Source organism: Ursus americanus, chromosome 24 (assembly GCF_024610735.1).
Source record: "Ursus americanus isolate L20-20 chromosome 24, mUrsAme1.1.p, whole genome shotgun sequence".
Lineage (NCBI taxonomy): Eukaryota > Metazoa > Chordata > Mammalia > Carnivora > Ursidae > Ursus > Ursus americanus.
In genome coordinates this window covers 39,651,008-39,666,988 of record NC_142150.1, presented here as the reverse complement: position 1 = coordinate 39,666,988, position 15,981 = coordinate 39,651,008, and the positions used below count along the sequence as shown (strand labels likewise).

At 51.6% G+C, this 15,981-nt stretch overlaps 1 protein-coding gene across 1 annotated transcript; it reads right to left on the bottom strand.

Annotated features, from left to right (window-relative positions):
- Positions 1 to 249: 249 nt before the first annotated feature.
- On the bottom strand, positions 250 to 12,564 carry STIP1 (stress induced phosphoprotein 1). Its single transcript, XM_045775833.2, has 14 exons — positions 12,439 to 12,564; positions 9,309 to 9,518; positions 8,680 to 8,821; positions 8,388 to 8,529; positions 7,535 to 7,703; positions 6,409 to 6,535; positions 6,218 to 6,320; positions 5,817 to 5,937; positions 4,742 to 4,838; positions 4,471 to 4,595; positions 1,850 to 1,886; positions 1,529 to 1,632; positions 1,146 to 1,318; positions 250 to 739 (listed from the first exon to the last, which is right to left on the bottom strand). The coding sequence occupies exons 1-14, from the start codon at positions 12,445 to 12,447 to the stop codon at positions 667 to 669; spliced, it is 1,632 nt and encodes a 543-aa protein (XP_045631789.1). The 5' UTR covers positions 12,448 to 12,564; the 3' UTR covers positions 250 to 666.
- Between the last annotated feature and the right edge of the window lie 3,417 nt (positions 12,565 to 15,981).

Below are 15,981 nucleotides of genomic sequence, written 5' to 3'. Positions count from 1 at the left end.
CGAAGCTCTGGATTTGGCACCACTCTGAGTAGGGAAGGCCCCGGCTCCCTTTCAGCTGCTCCTTGGGTGACAGTGCCACCTAGTGACCGAAGCATGCCCAGGGGCACACGGCGGCCACCCTTGGAAAGGAAGAGGCTCTAGTTCCTCATCAGTTGACACTCCCACCTCTCCCGTAATTCAGGCTCTAATCCCTGCCAGACAACCACCTCTGGGTCATTCGGCAAAAAAAATTACAAGGACATGACAACGTATAACCACGCCCAACTGGCTTGTTTTATTGGAGAAGGGCACGTGGAATTAACAACGTGAAGACAGCTGGGACCAGAGGTCGGGGAAGAACAGCCTCCCCTCCCCACACATGCCCACTGCCCAAATAAAAAATAACCAACTATGGGAGAGCAGCTGAGACGGCGACTGAGGGCGGGGAAGGGAACAGGGAACCCGAGGGCAGCGGAAGAGACCATGCGTGTGCTGGGAGGGCCCAGAGGCAGCGGCGGTGCGAGTAACGCGAATACGAGTCTCTGTATCTTCCACATAGGTCTATATAAATATATAGAGAGAAGCTGTTCACTTTCCCCTGCTCTCCCCTCTGCTCCGCGCTGCTTGCCGCGGTCCCAGCTCCTCTTTCCACATGAGGGCAAAGGGAAGGGGATGATGAGCAAGTCATCACCGAATTGCGATCAGACCCACATCCATCAGCTTCTGGATCTTCTGTGCTATTACAGGATTCTTTAAGTGTCTAATGAACAAAAAGCAAAGTTATTAGAAACAAGACTTATTAACCTTATTTGCCCTCGGAGCAACCCCAACGCAAACCCCGCAAAAGGCCCAACAGAAGGCAGCCGAGCAGGAGTCCTGCCGAAGACCGCTTCGGAAGGCCTCGCCCGCAGGCAGCACCGTGCCAGTCCTGCCCCGCGTTAACCCGCGGACACAGCTTGAAGCAGAGGTCGCTCTCCGAGCAAAACTGGTCTTTCCAAAACACACTGCTCAAGCGATCGTGGCTAACACAGCAACAGCCCCTCCAGCTCACCACCTGCGGCCCGCCTTTTCGGCCCTAAGCAAGCCATACAGTCACCCCCCTGCCCCTGACCTCGTGCCCCCCTGCTGCTCGCCTTCCCCTCTTCCATCTTCCCAACTCCACTTACTCGCTGAGCGCCTGGGGGTCCTTCTGCATCTGTTCCAGGATGAGCCGCATGGCTGGGTCACTCATTATCTGCTGCACCTCAGGGTCGGCCATGGCCCGTCGCTTCACGTCTTCGGGGCTGTCGTGGCGGTTGTACTGGGCCATCATACAGCGCTGGTAACCGTCCGCCGCCTCCTGCATCCCAGCAAAGGCCAAAAAGGAGGCGTTAGCATTGACCGGGTTCACTGCTTCAGCAAGACCAAGGTAAGAGAGGGAACTGAGAAGTGAGCAGACAGGCGGACAGAGAAACAGGCAGGAGAGAAGAGGAAAGGAACATTGATTGAAAAGACCCAGAGGAGAAACAGACGCAGGGGAGAGGCCCCAGGAGGCCAGAAGCAGCCCCACCTTACAGTTGGAGTCCAGATCTAGGGCCTTCTGGTAGACGTCCATGGCTTTCGTGTAGTCCTTCATCGCCTCCAGGGCGGCTGCTTTCCGGGTGTAGCCCTTGACTGCAGAGAAGTGGGAAAGGTGAGGCGTCATCAGAAGGCAGCTCTGCAGGCCACCACTTCCACCTTCTCACGGGGACCGCAACATCCGTCACCCCCGAAGACGCTAGCTCCTAAACGCTACCGGCCCGAGACACAGGAGCGCAAGCATGTCCTTCCCCACTCTCCATCTCTGCGCCAGTATCAAGGGACAGGGGACGGGCGGCAGAAAAGCACTTACTGAAGGTCGGCTCTAGCTGGATACATTCCTCACAGTCCTGGGAAGGAGAGAGGAGAGAAGAAAGTGAGGCTTGTTCCTTCAGATAAGCTATTTGAAAGCAGACTGGTCATTTCGAATGACCGAATGTTTCGCCCAGACCCGCGACAGTATCCTTGTCTTGCACCCTGAGCTTGTTAATCCGGGCACCCAGGCGCTTTCACAGAAGGCCCCGCAGAGGAGGGTAGAAGAGCAAGTCAACTGAAACCATGAGGGCTGACAAATCCAGACTACAGACCACCCCATGGAAAACAAGTGGCCCGGACTCTTCAAAAAGCTGAGGTTATGAAAAAGCCCACAGAAGGTGGGGAAACTTCTAGTTTGAGAAACAGAAGAGGACACACACGCCAAGCAGATGAAACACATGGGCCCCGATCCTGAGAGCTCTAACTCGCAGCGCTGGCTAAGGGGGAGTCCGAAGAGCCCCAGCACCCGGCCTTACGGCCTTCGTTCCTCTGTTATCAGGTGCTAACGACACATCAGGAAAAGCGCACTCAAGAGCTCAGACGTGGAGTGCTGCCACACGTATCCCACTTCCTTTCACAAATGGTTTGCCAAAAACACGTCCATGCTTATCGCTCAAAGAGGTGGAGGACACACAGGTGTTCAAGTATTTTTGTTTGAAGCACTTACAAAATGGAAAATTCTGGAGGTAAAAAACACCACACACTATCATTTCATACCAGGCCCACTTCCCCACTATTCAGGCAAAAAGCTGGCCCAGAAACGTTTGGTTCGTAGCTAGGGAAGTACTGCCCTCCCTCACAGGGGACCGCTGAGGCTGTTCTTCACTTGGCAAACCGACCTGGCTTTCTTTGATGTCGCCCTTGTACCACAGCAGTGATGTCTCTAAGCCAGATACGGGCCCAGAAGAAAGTGGCATCAACAAAAAAAACTACGATGGACTCAGGTACTGGGGTCTCCACAAAGGTCACATTTTGTCACCTTCCCATAAGGCGGTCAAGACTTGGGGCGCCTGGGTGGCTCAGTCAGTTAAGCATCTGCCTTCGGCTCAGGTCATCATCTCAGGGCCCTGGTCTCGAGCAGTACAGCTTCCTGCTCTGCAGGGAGTCCTGCTTCTTCCTCTGCCTCTCCCCCCTCAAATATATAAAAATTTTTGGTAAGATTTTATTTACTCATTTAAGAGAGAGACAGAAACAGCACAAGCAGGGGGAGAGGAAGAGGGAGAAGCAGACTCCCTGCTGAGCTGGAAGCCCGACAATGGAGCTCTGGGCTCGATCCCAAGACCTGGATATCATGACCTGAGCTGAAGGCAGACGCTTAACCATCGGAGCCACCCAGGCACCCCTCAAATATATAAATAAAATCTTACAAAAATTGTCCAGACTTGGACATTTTAAAAGTCATCTAAAGAACTGTTTAAAAATTGCCAATAGAAGTAACGGACAGCTTGCGTTCAAGAGAATGAACTCCCTTCTCAATGTCGACAGAATCACACCTGACCACATTCAACGCGACCGAAAAACAGCACACCTGCTAACTGACCTCATCAAAAAGTGAGGGCAGATGGCAAAGCCGCTGTGGGAAATACCGCGGTTCCTCAAAAAATATACATATAAATACAAATTAAAAAATTAAACCTTGAACTACTCAGTGACAGCACTTCGCCTAAAAGAACTGAAGGTGGGGCCCCCCAACAGATGCCTCAAGCCCCTGGCCATGGATGCAGGACCCCAGCAGCCACAAAGGGGAAACCACCAGGGCCGCTGACGGAGGACGGAGTGGGGTGGACAGGAGATGGCGTGTCCGTGTAACTGAACGGCACTCAAGCGTACAGAAGGAAGACGACACGGCCGCCAGCTACCGCAGGAGCCCCCAAAGACATGGTGCTCAGGGAAATGAGCCTGACACGAAACACACATCGGGACAGAGCAGAACGGTGGCTGCTGGGGGCTGGCAGGAAGGGACCGGGGAGTCTGTTTAAAGGGTGCAGTTTCCATTTGGGAAGAGAAGGTTCTGGAGGTGGGTGGTGGTGAGGGCTGCACGCAGTGTGAACGCACTGGATACCAGTGACCTGTACACTTAGAAGGTTAAAATAAAGAAGGGAAGGGGGAAGGAACAGCAACAGGAAGGAGAAAGAAGCCATCATCAGGAAAGGTGGAAAAGGATCCACTTTTCTTTTAAAGATTTTACTTCCTTGAGAGAGAGTAAGCGAGTGAGCAAGTGCACATGCACACAAGGGGCGGGGGGCACGGGGAGGCGTGGAGAGGAGGGCAGAGGGAGAAGACGACTCCACACCGAGCAGGGAGCCAACTCGGGGCTCGATCCCAGGACGCTGGGATCATGACCTGAGGCAAAGGCAGACGCTTAACCGACTGATCCACCCAGGCGCCCCCAGCATCCACTTTTCCAAATACTCCTGATCACTAATATAAACTCGACGGGCCAAGACGGAGCAGACTTCAGTCCTGTGTTTTACAACCTCACACATACACCACTGCCTCGACTCTAAAGTAAGAACGTCAAGCGGGTGTTGATGCAAATTCGGAAAGAGGAAACACCGGCATTCCTCACGTACAGGTTAATTACAACAGGGGCCGCCGCACATTCCCATCCCTGCCCACCTTGAGTGCCAGCTGGAACTCCAGGAGTTTGGTGTAGCAGGCAGCTCGATTGCTGTACAACTTGGCATCTTTTGGATTCCGTTTGATGGCTTCTGTATAATGTTTCATGGCCTGGGGATAGTCCCCTGGATAAGGAAAAGAGAAACTTTTTTAGAGAGCAAAAGGCCACCCTTCCCCGCACCCAGGACTACTGAGCACAGGGGCAGCCGAGGCAGAGGACAGGTCTGGACCACTCTTATCCCAAAGCTCCGTCACCGCGGCTGTAGCGCACCTTTCTGAAAACACTCATTGCCTTTGTTCTTCTCCTCCAAGGCCAGGTCAGGGTTTATATAAGCCAGCCGCTCTTGCTCCTTCAGAATTTTCTCCGCCTAAGGAAAAATAATTCTTTGGATGATCATTTAAACTCTCATGAACATAAATATTGCACTAAAAAAATCCTGATACGGATTCGGATTTCCAAAAAGTACCGTGGGCAACACTTTAGCTTTTGTTCAAAGAGCATCCAACTCTTGATCTCAGGGTTGTGAGTGCAAGCCCCACGCTGGGTGCAGAGATTACTTAAAAAATTACACATTCCTCATTATCAAGGTACACTGTGGGCTGCCTGGGTGGCTCACTGGGTTAAGCGTCCAACTCTTGGTTTCAGCTTCGACTGGCTGTGGAGCCTGCTTAAGATTCTCTCTCCCCCAGTCCCTCCTACCTCCCCTCACTCAAAAACAAAACACAAAAAACACAAAAACCACACAAAACAAAAAAGACCAGTAAGGCCCTGAAAATGATCCACGTATCAATAACACAATTAATTTTCTGACCAGTCTTGGGGCACCTGGGTGGCTCAGTCGGTTAAGTGTCTGCCTTGTGGCTCAGGTCATGATCCCAGGGTCCTGGGATCGAACCCCGCCTGGGGCTCCCTGCTCAGCAGGGAGTCTGCTTCTCCCTTTCCCTCTGCATCTTTTTCCCATTTGTGTGGGTGCTAGCACTCTCTTAAATAAGTAAAATCTTTAAAACAAGTCCGACCAATCTTTCCGTGAATACCCCCCCCCAGTTTATTTATGACACCGGCACAACACTTTGGTTGCGTAAGGTAAAAAAAAAAAAAAAACTTTAAGTTACAGTAAGAACCATAACACTCAGTGCACTGACCCTCAGCAAAAGGTTAATAAAATCTTAGCCAATCAAAACTACAGCAAACTACCTGGGTTACTCCTTATGTGCTGTCAAGTGACAAGAACGTTACGTAAAATGACCAAAAACACTACTTAAAAAAACGTAAGGTTCGCTATTAAGTAACTGCAACTATAAGGAATAAGAATTTAAGAAAACATCCCCATTCTTTCCCTACCCACCTGTTGGCATTTCTTGAGCACATCTGGGGTTCGGTGCTCTGCCAAAGACTTGTTATAGAAATGGATGGCATCCTTGTACTTTTCTTCTTTAAAGTAGGAGTTGCCAATTCGAGCGTAAGCTCTGACAAAAACAAGCAAAAAAGAATTTGCTAAGGGCAGGGCCTGGACTAGGTCAGCTCCCTGCAAAGACAAGACATCGGCAACCAGGAACAAGGCCCCCATCACTGCTGGGACACTACGCCCTCCAAACACCTTTTGTCTCGATGCCTGCCGCTTCCTCTCCAGCCCACTGTTAACAGCAGGTTGTGTGGCCAGCAACCCTCCTCCCCATGCGGGAAAATTTAAGTCTTGGACATCGACCCCTCCACACCACTCGAGGTACTGCCGAAGGTCGCGCGTACTTGGCAATCTGGCGATAGTCTTCTCGGTTTTCTCGCCCCACTTCGATGGCCTTCTCACAAAGCTCCCGGCATTTACTGTAGTCGCCCTTCTCGAAGTACACGGCTGCCAGGCAGGATGGTTAAGAAGAGTCAGCCCTTGTGTCTCCCCAAGACCGCCTGACAACGCACTTACCCCTTGGCCTGGACCTCACCTGCTTGATTGGTCATGTAAGTCATGTTGGTGGGGTCCAGGTCCTTGGCTCGGTCATAGTGCTTTAAGGCTGTGTCAAAGTCTTTCTTCTTGTAGGCCTCATTCCCCAACTCCTTCTCTTTCAGCGCCTGGTGAAGTGTGGAAGGAGTACTGAGCAAATCTAACCCAGATGGCAAAGAGAGCAAGAGCTTGTGACCTGTCCCAGGTCCCACACAGCACGTACGGCCAACAGGTCTCCACGTCTGCCAGCTTCTTCTCAACCAGCTATAGACTGAAAAATGAAGGGCTAACTACTGGAATGGAAAATTAAAAACTTTCATCTCCACTTCCTCTGAAATGCCCCCCTTTTCATCTACTCTCCTGGATTTTGTCAGAAAGCAGAGCGCTTCTTCAGGAGAGAGAAAATGCCTTTAGCCTGCACCAACCTCAAAGAGGACAGCAATTCTGTGCCTGGTTTTACTGGAAGAAGCTGTGCCAAGTCAGTTTCTGTCACGCGGCCATACTGGGGTCTCAGTTGGCAGGGAATAGCAGCAGAGGGGTGGGGAAAGGATTAGAAGGGGCTGGCCCGGTGGCAGGAGACTTCAGCATAGCTCACTACCACCCACATCATAGGGCCCTTTTCCAGCTTTGAGACACCCTGAACAACCAACGCTTACCCATCTGAAGGTGCTAAATTTGGCAACAATCTGCTGTTCCCATTTATAAGAAGGGAAATAAAATCGTGTAAGCACATGCCTCCTGCTCTGGATGGCTGCGTTGCTAAGTGGACAACTTTCAACTACACACCACATCCAACCAGAAAACAGGAGCCTAAATTAGATGGGTGTAGACAACATTCCTCTGGGTCCCAGCGAGGACAAGGATCACACTCATAAATTTACTGGCCTGCCCCGACCAACATGCATGCTGCAAGTCTCTGAGATACACCATTCTTACGAAATCGCTTGGCAAGTCAACCTTTTCAGGTTGGCAAGTCAACCTTTTAACATACTGACCGTTCTGATTAATGACGGCAACCGGACGCTCACAACAGTTACGGCCGCCCCGACCCACAGTGCTCCTGCCTGACGGGGACTTCCGGCTGACTGGGTTTAGGAATGTGTGACAATAAGGAGGAAAAACAAGACCTGCTTCTTATTCTCTGGAAGATCTTCCTCCATTGGCTCTGGCTTGGTGTCCTTCTTGGGAGGAGGCGGTGGGGGAGGTGTTCCAACTTCCTCCTCCTCATCCATACTGCCCAGATCGACTCCCAGCAGGACACTGAGAGTAGTCATGATCCGGGGATCTTGCAGTTTCCTAGCACGGGTAAAAGAAAGGGAAACAATTATTCTTCCCCACAACTGATTTTAAACCCCCACTGACGGCTAAACCTCAGATCCCCGTATATGAGAGCTGTCCTCCACAGAAAAATTGCTAGATTCTGCGCTATCCATAGGTAGCACTGGGGAATACCCGACCCTTCGACAATCCATCTAAAATGAGGGAACAGCTGTCAGATTGATTCCTTGAAGGCAGCAGATACACAGGGGAATGAATTATAGATATTCTCCATCTCATCTCAGAAGTCACAGAGAGTCAGGTAGTCACAGATACCAGTACGACTTAAAAAACACATCTTTACACCTGACGCTCTTCTCAACCACAAGTTTCCACTCCGATGTACCAAGAGACAGCATCTGGTGTGCACGGAAAGGACAGGGTTGGTGCCAGATCAGAATTAGAGTAGAGCAGAAAACAGACATGGAGACTTAAGAAAGAAAATTCCAAATTATTCTGATGTATGTCCCCCTTGACTCTTTCTGGAAGCACAAACTACAAACCAACAAATACCTACCGCTAACTAGAGAAAAAGCAAAGGCAGAAACCCTGCCGTCTGAATGAGGGACCCCCTCCTTCCCCTATGCTGGGCCATAAAACCCCAGGAAGAAAGCGCAACATTCACGTCCATTTCCAGAGACAAACCGTGCTGCCTTGACTTACGTGCCCAGGTCAGATGGCTTGTTTCGTAGTTGCTCGATCAGCTCCCGGTAGGTAGGATCAGCGAGCAGCGTCCTGGTCCTGGGATCACTCTCCAACTTCTGGTACAGATTGGGCATGTTGAAAGGGTTCATGAATTTCCGCTCTGCTCCGAACAAAGGAAAGCACGTTACTAGAAATCGGTGCCCTTGAGCCATGATGCCCCTGTATAGCCTAGAAGCCTGATATTTAGGCGGGGAGCCTCAAAGTTAACCCCCTTACAAAAAAAAGAAACCAACAGTGTATTGGTGCCTACCTGCCAACCGGGCCTCCATATTCTGTAAGCCCTCCTTAAGCTGAGGGTTATTTGCTTCATGTTTTAAACCCTCTTCATAGGTTCGCTTGGCTTCTTCAAATCGGTTTAAGAACTCAAGAGCCGCTGCTTTCCGCGAATAGCCCTTAAACCAGCAAAAAAGGATACAAAACAAAATAAAGGACGCCTAGAGGTAAGTCCAGAAGATGCACTCCAAGGAATCTGTTCTACATCTCATGGGACAAAACAGGTTATTCCCGCGAAGGCCAAAGAACAGGAGGAGGAGCACATAATGCCAAGATTGAGAACCAAGAATCCAGCCAAATATCAAAGATGCTCACCCTCCCCACATCAGTTTATCTTACGACCCAGGGCTGTCCCTTTCTTCGGCAGCATTTTCTCTCTCAGCAGTACAAGAGATAAGACCCGTCTCAACACTGGGTGGTATCTCAGACTTGGGAGAGCTGTGCCGTCAGTCTGAGGAACACACTCAGGAGGAGAACGGATGGGCAGTCAACGATTCGTGTACAGGGACACACCACTAGCTAGGCCAGGAGGGCCCACTATTTGGAAACGGCATACCGGAAGGCACTTCTGTAAGTCCCAAGAGCCCCGGCGCGCCCAAAGCTTACCTTGGCCCAGTCAGGCTTCAAGTCAACGGTTTTGCAGCCATCCTCGTAAGCCTTCTGGTAGTCGCCCTTCTTGGCGTAGGCCGCTGAGCGGTTGCTGTAGAGCACGTGGTTCTGGGGGTCTAGCTTAATGGCCTCAGAGTAGCACTGCAGCGCGTCATCGATGTTGCCCGCGCTCAGGGCCTTATTGCCCTTCTCTTTTAGCTCATTTACCTGAGGGGGAAAAAAAAGCCAATGTAGTTTTTCTCTCCATAACACACTTGCCTGGTCCCAGTTTTCTAAGTGACACTTCTACTTGTCTTCAGTTATTGACAAAAAAGTTACTTTACAAACCAAAAGAGAGAAATCATTAGTGAATTCATTTACCATCTCCCACACCTTTTGGAACCAACTAGAACACAGTAAGTAACCAGGAAAAAAAGCCTGATCCTTTGCTCTCCACCAGCTCCAGTGTGAATTAGAATTCCAGCCACTCTTCCAAAAGTCTCTATTTAGGGCTGATGAAGGACACACTCTAGGACACACTCAGGAAGTCCTTTCATAGAAAAACAAATTCATTTGCCATGATAAAGCCAAGAAGCCCAAAAGATAAACCAAACACAGGCCGCGTTGCTCCTCATGGAAGAGGGAGTCACGAAGGAAGTGAATGGCGTGCGCTCGGACACATGCTCCATCCACGACTACAGGCTTCCCGCCGGCTTCCCTGGGAGCAGCAGCATGCGCGCCCATGATCAGAGAAGAACCTATTTCCATTCACAGGTGTGCTGACAGGTCACAGCGCGGTAGGTCACTGCTCTGCCCCTTAGTGAGTAAAGGAGAGCTAGCCCCCCCAAACCAGTTTTTGCCACCGTAAAATATTATTATATGAAGTACGCACGAAAATGAAACACTATTTGTGGTTTAATCTCCCATCCTCTCAAATATTCAAAACATGGTACTAAATTAGAGAACTTCTCCTAACCAGGGATGCCCTATGAGAGAGAAAGGGCCGTATCTCAACTGCAAACACATTTGGTGAGATCAAGCATGTCATTCAAGTTACTAATCATTCTCTCTCTGAGTCTATCATCCAGCTGTGACCCAGTACATACTAACGCAAGTGATTCTGGAACCCTGAGGCACACCAATCAGGAACCTTCCCTCCATTAACTAGAGATATTAGAGACACAAGCTTGAGAAGAAAAAAGTCAGAGAAAGACTGCCAAATCCAGCAAAGGATAAAAATCTTAGAACCCAGGAAGGAGACCCCAAAGCAAAAAGTTAAAAACTCAGCTGGTATCAAGATGCAGCTTAGAACTGCATGAAGTTCTTGCCTATCCTACAAAGCATCATTTGCCAAACTGAGTACTGCCCCGCAGTAGGTCAAGAATTCAAGTCTGTAGGTCGTGACCAGCACTTCAAAAGTAGAACAGAAAATACCAGCCCAGGACGCTCACAATGGCGAGCGCTATTTTGTTAAATGTGTTCCACGGTTGCATCTCTGCACTGGGTCTAATGTAAAAAGTACTTTACCCCGGGATTTATTTGAAAGGTACTAAAAACAATGTGTGGACCATCCAATCTGTCCAACCTGAATACTTCTGAAAACTGAAATACAGCTCTCCCAGTTGAAAATGAAAACCAAAGGCAGAGGAGTCACATGGTGAACGGATTCAGGAGTACGTTCGGACACGCCCGAGTTAAAACGCCAGGCGCCGCCACGCCGGTCCCCAACGCAGCAGCCCTGAGTTCAGTCATTCATTCACAGTGTACCCGCACATCCGCTCCACCTACAATGGGCAGCTTGACTTCAAAAAGTTCTTTCCTATTTTGATAACAGAGGGACAAACCCCTTTCTTAAATTTATAAATAATGTTTTTCTCATTCCAGAAATCTTTTTCTTGTCCCTACCGGAGCCTTTTTAATCCCAGATACAATTTAATTATCCCACGTGAGCAAAAAATTTATCCATCCCTCCACTTCCACTCTTTTAATTTACTAAAAAGGCTCCAGATTTGATCAAAGCAGCAATGGCTATACCTGAAGAAAGCAAAACTAGGCTTTGCAGATCACACGGAAAACAAGGGGCCAGTTTTTCCTCCCTGATGAATCGCTACACTTCAATGACAGCTTCTGACTGAATAAAAATCTCTCCAGGCCATTCAGAACCTCCAGGCCGCCGAGGATATAATGAAGCCGCTGAAAGCAATCAGCAACAGCTACAAACTCGGTCCCCTAAAAATGCTGAGCCGAGACAAATAACTTACTTCTTGCTGCTTATCTACATAGCCTAGATTTTCTACAGCGACCAATTCCTCCTTGTGTAATCAGAACCCAACCTTCCAGAAATATAAGTATGCAGTTACTCTCGAATCACATACACACAAAACCGAAAAGAAAGAAGAAAGGGAGGGGCGGCACATACATCTGTAAAACACTGGTAGAGATGAAAACCGTTCCAAGGACTTTGGCGGCACCGTCCCTTTCCTGCATCAGGCAAAGTCGGCCCGCCGCTTATCAAACCTTCACTCAAGGCTCTTCCATTCCGGCCCTTCCAGATGCAGAAGAGTAGTATTTCCCCCAACTGGCTACTTCCAGTGTATTCCCGTCCCTGGTCCCTGCATTCCTCCAAGTTAACTGTGGCCAAGTCCCGGGTGGCTTCTCCGTCGGCAATCCCCGCTCTCCCAGCTGGCGAGTCCCCCAGTGTGGACCCGGTCCCTCCCGCCTCTACCGAAGCCCCTCGCCCACCTCCATCCCTCCCAGCGCCCCCAGCAGTGTTCCCCCCGCCCCCCTCCGCTAAGCCGAGAGCCACCTCCCGGGAGGCCTCCGGGGCCCAGCCACGGCCTCTCTTCCCGCCGCGGGTCGGACTTAGGCCGAACTGTCGCCGGCCCCCCGGCCCTCCTCGCCGAGCCGTCAGGCGACGGACGCTGAGTGGACCGGGCGCTCCCCGCGGCCCAGCCTCACCACACTGCTCACCTCCCGCCCGGTGGGCCGCGGCCCTCACGCCCTCGCCGCCGCCGCTGCTCGGCCGGCCCCAGACCGCCGCCCGGCCGCCCCGGACGGCGCCCGGCCCCGCCCCACTCCTCCACCCGCGGCCGGACCTCTGCCGGTGTCCGAGTGGCCCCAGGGCCTCGGCCCGCCCCTCCCCCTTCACCTGCTCCATAGCCCGGCCCGGAACCCCGTTGAATCGACTCCGTCCGCTCCGCGTTCCCAACCGCACGCGCCGCCTTCTGGAACCTACTAGAAGCTGCCGGGACCCCCGGATCCCACCCCTTCCTCGCCTGCTCACTGGTTGTGCTCCCTGAAGGGGCTCTCTGTGCTTCCCTACTATTGGTTTGAAGTCTAGCCCATCATTTTTGCTTCTCTGTCATTGGGCAGTTGAGAGTAATTCCCTCAGCCCTGCCTCCCCCGCACCTCCGGATTGGACTCCTCCCTACAAGCCCCACCCACCCCAGGCTCCACGATTGGACGGAGGGGCGAACTTCTGCGACAGGGATTGGCTACTTGGTCCGCCAATCGTGGCCTCGCTGGCCGCGCCCATTGGTCCCGTTCTTTCTGGAAATTTCCACCTCTCCCATTGGGTTGACGGACTCCGTGACCGCACCTCCTTCAGGTTAAAAAAAAATGTCGATTGGGCGGAGAGTCCCCGCCGCTGTGCTCTGATAGGTTTAAATGGCCGCCCGTCAAAAGGCAGTGTGGAGTTTCGCCTCTGCAGTGGTTTATGGGAATCGAAGGCCACAGTCGCTCTCGCCGCGGTGGTCGTGGACGCAGCGGGGCCGCCGGGCAGCCGGCCTCCGGGCCGCTTCCCGCCTCCGTGAGCCGCCAGTCGTTCCTCCCCGGCGGCACAGAGCCGCACGGGGGTCCCAGCCGGTAGGGGTGACGTCCGGTTGGCCCTCGGGAGCGCGTCCTGGCCGGGACGTCCCCAGAGCCCGCTTTCAGGCGCCGAGTGGTCAGAAATAGCGAAGGAGCTGGGCTTCGGGTGGTACAGACCGGGATCTCAACGTGGCGGGGCCCGTGACTCCCCGCGTCCCCTCGGTGGAGACGCACGTTCTCTGCGACCCCCTCGTGTCAAGCGTTTGGTCGTCTAGGGCCGTGGGAGGTTTCCCATCGTGCAGTCGCGTTTTTAGACTCCCAGTGAGGGGGAGCTGCCGCCATTATTCGGAGGTGCAGAGGTGGGACGGGGAACAAAGACTTGCCTGAGGTCCCTGCCCGCCTGCTGGCGGTGGTGGCGGCCTGGGAGGGCCTCGCCGAGAGGCAGGGCACGTGCGAGAGCACCCGGGGATGCGAAAGGGCCGAGGGCGTGGAGGAGAGAAGCTGGTTTTCCCTCCTGGACCCGTGTGTGTTTCATGGAGCAGACAAGCCGCGTGCCAGGTCTGGAGAGGGCTTGGATGAGGGTCTTGGGGCCCCCGGTGTCCTTGCTATCCTCCCATCTGTGTAATTGCCATCCCTGCCCAGGGTTTTAAGTGCCCACTCCCTGGCAATAGCTTGTCTCCACAGCTTCCTTTTCCAGCCCCACTGTCCCTGATCCTTCCTCAGCACTGCGACCAGAGTCACTGTGGATCCCCGTCCCTTTCTGAAAGCTCTTGGAGGCTTTAGATTGGGCCTCAGGGCCCGTCTCATCTGGCAGGTCCATTTTACTCCCTCTTTCCCTGTCGTCCGTCTTCAGCACCAAATTCCAGCCTGCTGACATCTCTGTTCATTAAACGAGGTGGGCTCCTTCCCTGTGGGCCTGCCTACAAACTGATCACTCTGCTGGGTTCCCCCTTCCACCAACTCCGCCAGGTTAATTTGGTCTTTCAGGCTGCCCTTAGCAGCCAGGGTTCCTTAGCAGTCTACCTCCAACGAGGACACTAAGTTCTACCCACCCGTTACTTGCTTTTTACTGCACTCTGGGCTATACTGTGTGGGCTTTTACTGCACTGTGTGTCCAATCACAAATTAAACCAGCAACTCTGGTATTGCCACATTTGTCAGGTCTACAGGGCCCTCGTGTCCGTTTTCCTTTATCCTTTTCTTCAAGGTGTGTTACACAGCGTCTGGCACACAGTAAGTGTTCGTTAGTCCGTTAAGTATGATTGAGTGTGTCAGATGCGATTGTGGGCTCTGGAGAAAGTGCAGTGAACAAACCCGACAAAAATCACCTGGTGCTCATTCTAGTGACGAGACAAGCCAAAAAAGTTTATAGGGTATATCTGCTGAAGTGTGGTGGAGAAAAATGAAGCAGAGAAAAGGTTAAGGAGTGTTGGGTGAAGGGCTGGTGTTGCATTTTTAATAAGCTGGCCTGGGCAAACCTCAGTAAAAAGCTAAGATTTGAGAAAAGACCTGAAGAAGTAGGGGAGTGAGATGAATGGAAAATCTGGGGAAGAGCCTTACAGAGGGAACAACACATGCAAAGGTCTTGGGGTGGGAGCTGCACTGGGGTGGCCAGGATGGTGGGTACAGTAGGGAGGGAGTGGGAGAGTGGGGCCAAGAGGAAGCAGGGGCCAGGTCAAAGCCAGGGCCGGGTCCTGCAGGCCAGAGGCCATTGTGTTCATGCCAGCACGTTTTGAACAGAAAAGGCACATGATCTGATGTAGTTTCATGAGGACCCCATTTGCCTGCAGTGTAGTTGACCTCTCAGGACGCTATTGCCGTCTTCCAAGAGAGCAGTGACAATGCTGTGGGCCAGAGTGGGAGCGGAGGAGGACTCAGAACAGTTGGGTTCCGACTTTTGGAGGAGCCAACAGGATCTGTTGATGCATTGGACTCAGAACAGGAAGGAAGGAGGTGATTTCCAGGCTTTTGGCCTCTCTTATTCATCTACTGAATTAAACCTGTCCAGAAGACCTTTCATTTCTCCTTGGTACCGTCTCCAGACCACCACACTCTTGCCAGTCCCACTGCTAACCCCCAGAGGAGCTCTTCCACCGTCTTCTGACAGCTTCTCTCCAGGCTTCTTCCCATTCCTCCCTCTCTGTAACCCGGTCTCATCATCACTGACATCTTTTATATAGTCCTGCTACATGTGACACACTACTCTGGACGCAGGGGCTCAGCAGAGAACAAGAAAGCTCAGAGAGTCAGCTTCTGCTGTCGTGGATTTTGTCTAGAAGACAAAAGAGATAGATAATAGTCCCCCTCATCAGCTGTGTGACTTCAACCTGCTTAGCCTCTGTGTTTCTGTTGTTTCCGTTTTAAAATGTGGGTGAAACCGTTTTGATGTCCGGGTAGCTGTGAGGATTAATTTGTTATTTGTAATGTACTTAGAACACTGTCTACCTACAGAGTAAACACTATATGCATTTGTTAAATAAAAACATGCAGAAATGAAAATAACCCCAAAGAGTGGTGAGTGCTATTAAAAAAAAAGAAAAAAGAAAACAAAACAAAAGGTAAAGGGATAGAGGGGGAGCAGGGAGGGAAGGAGCTCCTAGAGGTGGGTGGTTAGTGAAGGCCCCTTATACCTGGAGTGAGAAGAAGCCAGCCAAGGACAGGGTTCCAGACAGGACAACAGAAAGCGCAAAGGCCCTGAAGTTAAAACGAGTTTGAAATTTTCAAGGAACCCAAAGAAGGTTCTTCTATGCTCTAGTGTCCCTGCCTATAAATGGGGATGATGACGTGCCAATGACTTCCCAAGGTTACTATGAGCGTTGAACAAGATCATCCATCCTCAAGTCTCGTCAGCCCCAAAACATAAAATTTGGAAAGCCCTCCTCTG